Source organism: Vanessa cardui, chromosome 3 (genome assembly GCF_905220365.1).
Source record: "Vanessa cardui chromosome 3, ilVanCard2.1, whole genome shotgun sequence".
Lineage (NCBI taxonomy): Eukaryota > Metazoa > Arthropoda > Insecta > Lepidoptera > Nymphalidae > Vanessa > Vanessa cardui.
The window spans coordinates 14,444,804-14,455,190 of record NC_061125.1 but is presented as its reverse complement, the minus strand read 5'-3'; the positions used below and the strand labels follow the sequence as shown (position 1 = coordinate 14,455,190).

Sequence of the window (10,387 nt, the reverse complement as noted above, 5' to 3'; positions counted from 1 at the left end):
ATTATTATTATTATTTATTTTAAAATGGTCACATTAACAGGCAATGTAGAGTCATACCTTTTACTATGCGTCAGGTAATTAATATAAGATGTTATCATGTTAAAAAACTTAAAATAAAAATTATATCTTAGAAGCAAGTGGCACACATTTTACTTGTTTTAAGGTTACTATGCTATAAGGCAACGATGTAATAATGTAAATAAAGTAACGATTCTGTAAATATAGTTTTAATGTATCATAAAAACTTATATTGCACTTAAATAGGCGATAATATTACTGATATACATATATAACTTCACGTGAAATGTATCCTAATGAACTACTTCAGATTCCTCTGGAGTCTCATCTTGAATAACAATCACTTGTTTATTTGCTCGCCTCCTTGCGTGAGGTCCACGCCTAGACCTTACTGGTTCTACTGTTCCATCCTCAGCTACCTAGAAAATCAATAATTTGTAGATTATAATTATAAAACAATAGTAGTCATCGGATTTGCTCGCGTTTTAGAGTGATGGTTGTCATGTGTCAGGCGAAAAAGTAAATTATGTTCTTTCTTGGAGGTCCAGTTTGCTTCATACTAAATCTCATCAAATTCCGCTCAGCGGTTTGGTTGTGAAAGAGCGACAGTTAGACAGACAGACAGATTTACTTCCACGTTTATAATATTAATGTATATAGTTTATTTATTATTAATTTCACTGGCTTATGCTATTTTTATAAGTACTTGATAAGATAAATTAGTAAAAAAAATAATTATCGATTTCATTTGAGTTGAGAACAAATGCAAAAAAAAAAATCATAATTTCTGATCTCACCTGTACTGTTTTCCTATTCGCGACATTATTCTCTAGAAATTTATTAACAGCACCGAGTGTGTTGATGGGTATCTAAAAAGTACACATTTTTAAAAACACTGATTCATATTGTTAAATAAATTTTCGGCGTCATGTGGCCGATTTGAACAAAGTTATGAATACATTTTTTGTGTTAAAGTACTTACTTTGACTTACTCAGTTAATCTTCCTATTACAAAGAAGAAGCATATTTATATAATAATAATAGCAATTCAAGTTAAATATTATAAATAAAATTGAATACGAATAAAATAATTGTTACCTTGCCAAGATGTTAAGAAGGAGAGTAATTATTAGTAATTGAAGTATTGTTAGTTATGAACTTACAGCTAAAATATCATCAATGAATTTGGAAGCACTCGGTGTTTCAACGGACACATGAGCTGATGAGGAAGAAGATGATGATGATGACAATGATGGATCAGTTGAAAGTGATTTCGTGTCTGACTCTGGAAAATTACAGAAATATTATTAGACATTTTACACCCAACAATGTAGTTAAGTAATTATTTTTTTAAAAAAGAAAGAAAGAACAGATAGTGAAGGCGTAATAATAAGTAAAAAATTACGGCTAGTCGATATGGATGAATTGTTTTTGTTAGAAAGTTAACTTGGTCATAAGCAAGCAATAAATTAATAAAGGACTTCGTTAGACTTAAAATATTCATAAAGTATAAAAAATAAATAAGAATGCCATGAAAAGATAAAAACATCATTAGAATAAGGAAGAGTACCGCCAAGATAATCCGTAGCGGTTAGTTAACCTCAGGTTTGTATCGGCCCGTAAAAAGGGAATAAAAATATTTTTTCCTTAACCTTTCCGCGACCTCGGAAATTTAAATGAAAATGTTTCTTCCCTTGTTTCACTCCTATTCCGTAATAAAACAGATTGTCTGTATTTTTGTTAAAGAATTACATATTTCAAAAGGATTTTATGGTTAATGTAACAAGGGTTTCTTTGTACTCTCTATACAATTATAATATTTTATTATATTTCTAAAGATAACCGTCTATTGAAATTAAATGTAACCAATAATACCCAATTTATTAAATTTTTACACATAATTAAATACTTTTTTACATTCTTCAGTTTTAAAAATAGCCACCTGCTTGTACTGTTGCACTTTTTTGTACAGAAATATTAGTATTAGCCGCCGTGTTTCCTAGGAAATTACCAACAGCCTTTAGTGTTGATATAGGAATCTGTAATCAGAAAAAATAATTATCTAAGCATATAGATGACTACAAATAACTTTAAACATTAAATAACTGAATTACTCACATTAAATATGTCTGCAAAGAAACTAGGATTTCTTTGAATGGTTACTTGTTTTGTGTATACATGGCTGCTTCCTGCGCCACCATTAAATCCTCCTTCTACCGCAGCACCAGCATTAACAGATGCTTCAGCATCAACGTCTATTCTTTTTTGTATCTGTGGCTCTACATTTTTATATACAGTTGGTGCGACAATATCTCCCTGACCTCCAATATATCCGCCAAGGAAAGCCGTTTTGCGGAAATGATGCCGACGGGGCTTATAATGCGTATGTATTATTTCCTTTTGAACGACTTTTGTTTTGGGTTCAACATAAACCTGTAATTATTAATATCAAAAATATAAAATCAAATATTTTAAACATTATAGCTTTGGACACAATTTTATTAACAGTGAAAAAAATATATAAAGTGCACGTATTAGACTGAAACCGCTAGCTGTTTCCGCTTTCGAAGATTGTTCACAGCATGCGTCTTTTTGTAACTCATTATTTAAAGAAATACATAAATTTCCGGGAATGTGTATTGCAAAGGTTAGCACATGGTGTATGGTTGCTATCAACCATTTATTAGAATTTATTTAACGAATTTTGGTCAAAAATCTGTCTTATGTGCTTGAACGTGAATGTTATTTACTTTTAATTATATTGCAAGCTGCCTTGAAGCCTTTGGTGCACTTTCATTGAGAAAACAAACCTGAGATAAAGGATAATCAATATAATGTTGCGGCACTAGCCGTGACTGCTGATTAAAACCTGCTGTAAACGCCATATTAAAAATGGAATTTATAAAGACTTGGAAATCATTTATTAAGTTGATCCCTTGGCTCGCTCCACTAACAGGATTCCAGACATTACTCACTTCTTTAACGATGACTGGTTGTACGTTTTCATGTATAACCTTTTTTTCAATTTCGGTCTTTACTTCCGTGTGCACTTCAGGTGATTTTGGCAAAGGTTGAACTTCATTGATAGAATCAAAGTTGAACTCTGTATGAATTTTTTTGTGTACTGGTTTCACTTCTACGGGATGTGGAACAACTTCCTGAGTACCCGAAAACGAAAACTCTGATGCTCCTCCTGCTGAAGATTCACCTGCCTGCAATAAAGAGAATACAATTTTTTTATTTCTTATTATGCTGCTAATCAAACATAAAAGCATTACAGAAGTGATATCTACAGTGAAACCTAAGCCTATAAGCGCAAGACTGAACATTCACATGCAAATCAAACGTAAGATGCATAACATAGCTTGTAGTGTCAATTATATAAAAAAAACATTCTATTATATCTACATGCACAAAGTTGCATATATTAGATTATTTTACCTTGACTAGCTGATAAAATCAGGAAATAGTCTGTTGACATAGTAAGAAATAATGGGCACAAATGTTTTAAGAAATGTGTTTATTTGATAAGTATGAGAATTCCTTTTACTAGATATGACATGAGTAACTAAATGATTACACTAAGAGAATCTCAACCATATTTATAGATAATCTATTGAGGTTTCCTCTTGTGTTGACGTCTAGCTTTTTCCATTTCTTTCCTCTTTTGTTTCTCTTCCTTTCGTCTTTTTCGGATCTCACTCAGATTGTCACCTACCATTCCTGAAGCCGCATAGTGATTTCCAGCTTGAGCTGAAGCATATCCCGCTCCTACTGCATGTTCAGAGTTGACTCCTCCAGCGAGGCCGGCTGATGCTTTAACGTTTCCACCGGCAGTTGCTCCTGCATACAGGCCACCTAAGGAAATAGGCTAAATTTACTTCAAACCCAAAAAAAGATGTTGCAATAATACTGCACAATTCAGTTATTACAAATGCATTATCTATCTGTGAATTTATAAGTAATATTTGTACCTGATGTTCCTCCATTTTCACTTGCTACTCCACCGAGACCAGCTCTTGCAGATTGACCATGAGGCGTACCAGCCTCAGCATACAATCCTCCAGCAGCTCCACCGCCTGTTGTTTCAAATATTAATCATTTTAATCTTTGTTTGGGTACATACGAAGATTAAGCAGCTTTTTGTATCAGTAAAATGTTATAAGCATTGAATTTTAAATTACCTAATAAGCCACCGAGGCCAACACCAGCATGATAACCACCAAAATTGACTCCTAGCTTTCCTTCCTTGAATGTTATGAATTGTGGTGCCTGAAACAAAAGAGGATCTTGATAAAACAATTAGAACTGACGTCGTGAACACATAAACGTCAATTTATGTGATCATAAATATTGCGTAGTTTTTAAAATGACTTAATTATTAATTACAACAGGAGCAAACAAGAGTCATTCACCCCGTTTTCATAAAAGCCCTAAAATTAAAATGTTTGGGCTATTTCGTTAGTTACAGTCAGTATTAGAATTTAAAAAATTCCACTCGTTTTTACAATGATAACATCATTATAACCAAAAAATACTGAAACGACGAGAAAGAAAATCTTAATATAGAAAAGAACTAACCATGTACTGGTTGATCCATTCTTTAAAATTTTTGGGTCAATATCTTATACAGGAAATACGAACATAATTATTACATTACCCTTCACAGTTACACAGGAAATTAAATATCTTAAATAATCAGAAAAATACTCTATACTATTAATAGGATTATAAAAGATATCATTATAAAAGTTAACAAAATATGAGTCATTATAACGATGTCATTATATTACAAAAACGCACTTTATTCGTGTTCAATTCAACTATTTATATCGTTAAGGTATGTTGGAATTTTCCATAAATTACGCTGCGAAATAAATTAATCCGTCAGTATTGCTTTTATGTCGTATCATTAAATAAACATTTCATAAAATTGTATAATATTCAACAAGTACAAAATACGTTAATTACAAGTGTGATTAAAGGTGATTAAAATCATGTTTTGTGATTTTTAGATACGCTGTTACAAATATTACTGATTTTAATTAATAGATGGTTTGCTGCTGAAAAGGCAATATCGATAACCCTTACTTTATAGCAGAAAAATAAAATTAAAATCATATTTTTTAATGATTGTTTTTGCCCAGTTGACATTTTTTAAATAAATAAAAAGAGTAAGGAAGTCGTAAATAAAAATAAATTATTTTTAGTGATGTAATGAGTTTATTGAGCGTCATAAGGAAAAGGAAAACAAGGGATCAAAAGTCATTCGGAAAAAAGTCTTTTAAATTTAAATTTCGAAATGACTTGAGTTAAGAGCGAGTCGGACTTGCCTATAGAGTGTTCCGTAGCAGCGTATAGCTACGTATTGATCTGATGAAAAAATGTGTTGATTTTTGAGTATGGGTAGCCCCTAAAATACATTTTTTTTACTATTTTGTGTATAACAATCGTAATGATATTCATACAATCCATACTCAATACTTACCAAGTTTCAACCGCATACTTCTTTTAGTTTCGGAAAAAAGTGATTGTGACCTACGGACGGACTTAGGCTTAAAAAACTTGTATGGGAATTTATTTAAAATCAAAATATACTTTATCCAAGAACGCAATTACAAGCAATTTTAAATTGACATTTAAAAAACTATATTAAGTGAGGAGTGTCTTTCTTTCTTATATATCAATTAGTATTTTATATATATTTTTATACTTTATAGAATATAAATTCCTTAATACCAGGAATAAACCTACTTATATTATATTATTTATTAAGAGCCGTTTAAAAAATCAAACATTTATCATTTTATCATTTATTTTGTTATTTATTTTTCTCTCATTAATCAGACTTAATCTTATACTGAGATTCCAAGGATCTCCTAAAGTACTTAATACAATAAATAATGAAAATAAAAGGTTTGATTTTAATAAAAAAAAATCAGTCTTACCATGGATAAGCTCGGTTATATAAATGAAAATCCTTTTGTTGTGTTATAAATATTTTTGTACGTCGGATTTTGTTGTATTCTGGTTCTAGTAACTAATTATAATAATATTCTTTTTTGTTAAAAATCGGCGTTGGAGTATTTTTTGTAAAATAAAATATTACATTTAACTCAAAAGTATAGGCATAAATGTAATCAACATCATTTGAATTACGACGACCTCCATTGTGGAGTAGTGTGCACACCGGCTTCCAACTGTGATGTGATGTGTGAAAATGTTACTTATGATTGTCTATAACACAAGTGCTTTAGCTACTTACATTGGGATCAGAGTAATGTGATATTGTCAAATATTGATTTATTGATGTAATCAAATTATAATTATACATTCAGCAGACAAGGATTGCAGGATATAAAAGCAACCCTTGTCTGATGCTCTTCCACATTTGGTATGAATCAAACTTGAAGACTGAGGCCTTGCTAGCACTATATACATCAAAGCTGATAATTCCCTGTTAGAATGGGTGCATCTTAACCGATGTTTGTGGTTGCAAACCCAAGCAAGAACTACTTAATTTTCATGTACTCAAATTCATGAACATTCTTGAAACATCGTGAAGAAAACTACACGTGTCTCATTTCACTGAAGTTCTTTCACAAGTCAATCTAACTCTCATTGGCATAGATTGGTGTAATAAGCTCTAAAACTCCTAAAACAAAAGAGGAGGCCTTACACCAGCAATGCTTTGGACATTATTATTAATTACTTTGGACAGCACAATTGTAAATAAAAAAATAAAAAAGCAAACTCTTTCAAAAGTCTCCATTCATATTTATTAAAAAGGCTGTATTAATTATTTATGAAATTACATTTAAGTGATCTGTATTGCAAATGACGTAGGTAAGTTAATAATAACTAATAATTTGATACAATAACAAGTTCGGTCACGGTGGCTTATTTCAATTTAGATTAGGCAACTACGCAGAACATATACGCACATAATTGTATCTGCTCAAATGCACACATTTTGAATTCCCAGACTCCATGATATTGTAGTGAATAAATATATAAAACTAATCACTAACTAAGTATTTATTGCATATGTATATAGTATGTATTTATTGTGAATCTTGGAAAAATAGATCATACACATTTTCCAAACTCCAGAATATTGTAGTGAATAAATGTATAAAACTAATCACTAAGTATTTATTGCATCTGTATGTAATATTTATTGTGCATATTGATAAAATATATTTCTAGACTAGTCGCTATAGACGAAACGATGTAAAGAAGAAATATTGACGATTCAAAATGCTTTAGTGTAAAGTTTAATTAATTAAAATACATTTGTTTTGATTCATAATACTATAGTTTAAATATCTTGCATATTATTCAATACTTTTTGACTTCCATATAGGATGATATAATAATATATACATATATATGTAATCCAATTGGACTAGCATGATTCTGTACTTTTAAATTTTGAAAAAAGTTTAACTACTGTGATTCTTACCGATTCTTCTTGGTAGAAACTGCATTCCGAATTCGTGTTAGCTTCACTTAATATAGTTTGTATAATAACAATTCAAAAGTCTCTTAAAAAGCCTATTTGCATAAAGTGTATTTTGATTTTGTATGTTTTATATATTTTTACATTTTAATGTAAAAACATTAATATTTTAATTTAGTTATAGAACCATTTCTTTGTCAGATGCTTTAATCTATAATACTCTACAATTAAATAGAACAAGTATATATATTATTACACGTAACTCATTACTTATCAACATTATAATTACGTCAAACAGGCATTACTCAGTCGGGAAATACTCAATATTTATTACTAATAGGTAATCGTTTTTTAATTGATTTTGAAATAATATCGAGCAAAGTACGCTATGATTTCTTTTATTTCGTATAAATTTACCTCGTAATTATTGCTTATTGGAATGCGAAACAACGTAGTGGTATTCTATTTATTGGTATGTATAAAAAGAAGTCGCAAATCACTAAATATTTTACGCTCCATTATTGATTTCAAATTCTGCAAAATGGACATCGACATATATGTTACATATATGAAATGTTTATAATTATAGCTATTATTTATAAATTCGGGATTTCTGTAATCAATAGTTACGCAAAAGTCAAATTGCTGTTGATAATACTATAATTTCAATAAATTGTAACGGTATTCCGTTAATAGAATAAAATATATGCAAAAATAAATTAAAATAATATTTATTCATCTACTATGATAAAAGTGTCACATATATACCAGTGTCATACAGATTTCAAAAAGAATGGTACCTATTGATAGAGTTGCCGCCATTGTTTTATATATTTTTGAATCAAGGTTAAAAGGAAAAATATCGGCTTAACGCCGTTATTTATATTGTCTGTGTCTACTCAGGTAAATTTTTAACGTTACTTATTATCGTTATATTTCACATATTTAACGTAATATAATTTACGCGTTACAATCGCAAAACTGCATATTTCAACACATCCCTATGCAATAGGATATTCAATAGTCGGGTGATTTGTTCATCAGTAATAATTGTATAGCGTGATCACTTGTACTTAACATTGTGTAAGTTTGAACAAAGACAGTGATGTAAAAGGTCGGGGTCAATCCACAATGCAAATAAAAGTAATTTAGTACTCGTTTGGTAGAAGAGAGCCGAGATGGTCCACTGGTTAGATCGCGTGCATCTTAACCGATGACTGCGCGTTCAAACCCAGGCAAGCACCGCTGAATATACATGTGCTTAATTTGTGTTTATAATTCAGCTCGTACTTGGCGGTGATGGAAAACATCGTTAGTAAACCTGCATATGTCTAATTTCAATGAAATTTTGCCACATGTGTATTCCACCAACCCGCATTTGAACAGCGTAGTGAAATATCAAACCTTCTCCTCAACGAGAGAGGCCTTAGCCCAGCAGTGGGAAATTTACAGGCTGTTGTTGTTGTTGGTAGAAGTCTTTTTTATATGATCCGTGTTGGTAAATGACTCCAGTCCACCTGATGGTAAGTGGTAGTGGAAACCAAAAGCGGAAAAGTATGTCAGGAAGAATGAACTGTACTAGCCGCGTTCGTCTTCGTAAGATGCCTTTTAAATGTTATATGAAGAGAACCAGTGCTGGTGGTCAATTTCTTTAGGTGGTGATACGAAAAGGAAAAGTGTTGTATTTCCTTGAGCGCAATAGAATAAGTACTCAGAGCACTCACCGTGATACAGTCGATAGAAAACGCTCAGCGCGTCTATCAAGCACAGATTAAATATTATGCTAAGCCAGATGGCAGACTAATATATTAATAATGTCCGAATAAAAAATGTATAAATAGTATTTATTTAAAAAACTATAGTAGATTTAGGTTTTAGGATTTTATCGATGTACAATCCCATTTAGGTAGGTATTCATTCATTACAAATCCTTCGGCCAAACAGCAATATTTAATGATTATCATTACATAGTATAAAACAATCTTGTTTACCGCTGTGTCTTCCTACGTATGCTTAGATCTTTAAAATTACGCAACGGATTTTGATGCATTTTTTCGAGAGTAAGGTTTATGTATATAATACATGGACAATATAGTAAAGAAACACATCATTTTAGTTTCTAACGTGATATTGTACTTAAACAAATTCTGTAGTATATTTATTATCATCATTGCACCCATGCGAAGTCTGAGTGGGTCGCTAGATAATAATATATTGTTGATGTGTTAAGGCTTGATAGGTGAGGGAACTTGTGTGGTTTCAAGTTCAAGGGATATCTTAGTTCCCATATTTTTTATTATAACGCCAATATATATATATATATATAACCGCTGGTTACCATTTATCATCCGGTAACTCATATGACAATGTCTACTTACCTACCATATTTTATAAAAAAAACTCAAGTTTAAAATCAACGTTGTTTGATATAAACGCAAGAGTAAAAACAACAATTATAAAATAATTATTTTTCAATGACGCAATAATATAAAATAAAGATTATTTCTATACATTATTTTTATATTTTAATCGCTTCCGGTATAAATGTTCTTTACTTTTAACGAGAATCAAAAAATAAATATTTTATACCAAGGTTTACTACCTTGGTAAAGTAAAGTAACAAGTAGTAAAGGAACAGCATGTAAATTACCCATAACTGGGCTAAGGTACAAAAAGGTACAAGGTAAACCCTCTTCTATAAAGAAGAGGGTTTGGAACATACCAAATGTATGTTTTTAATTAAACCACTAATCCAAACACGTAATAAATTTAATGTCGCGAGATTTAATAGTGACTCACGCGATATGTCAAAATGAGAAAAAAAAAATTACTATATGCATATAAAACAAAAGCTTATTATTTTGACCACTATTCAACTATATGCTTGTGTTTAGTTCAATATTTTCC

At 30.7% G+C, this 10,387-nt stretch overlaps 1 protein-coding gene across 4 annotated transcripts in view; it reads right to left on the bottom strand.

The window, feature by feature from the left end:
• Window positions 1–209: 209 nt before the first annotated feature.
• The window catches only part of LOC124543688, a 28,665-nt gene continuing 18,487 nt past the window's right edge, over window positions 210–10,387 (bottom strand). The window contains exons 3-11 of one of the 4 annotated variants that reach the window (XM_047121950.1): window positions 4,203–4,290; window positions 3,993–4,097; window positions 3,737–3,876; window positions 2,829–3,230; window positions 2,137–2,451; window positions 1,961–2,057; window positions 1,182–1,303; window positions 816–887; window positions 210–437 (exon numbers count right to left, since the gene is read on the bottom strand). In XM_047121950.1, the coding sequence (XP_046977906.1) occupies window positions 312–437; window positions 816–887; window positions 1,182–1,303; window positions 1,961–2,057; window positions 2,137–2,451; window positions 2,829–3,230; window positions 3,737–3,876; window positions 3,993–4,097; window positions 4,203–4,290 (1,467 nt within the window). In that variant the 3' untranslated portion in view covers window positions 210–311. Of the gene's footprint in view, window positions 438–815; window positions 888–1,181; window positions 1,304–1,960; window positions 2,058–2,136; window positions 2,453–2,828; window positions 3,231–3,736; window positions 3,877–3,992; window positions 4,098–4,202; window positions 4,291–10,387 lie in introns of those variants that run through there. The other 3 variants (XM_047121951.1, XM_047121952.1, XM_047121953.1) reach the window with 3 other exon arrangements.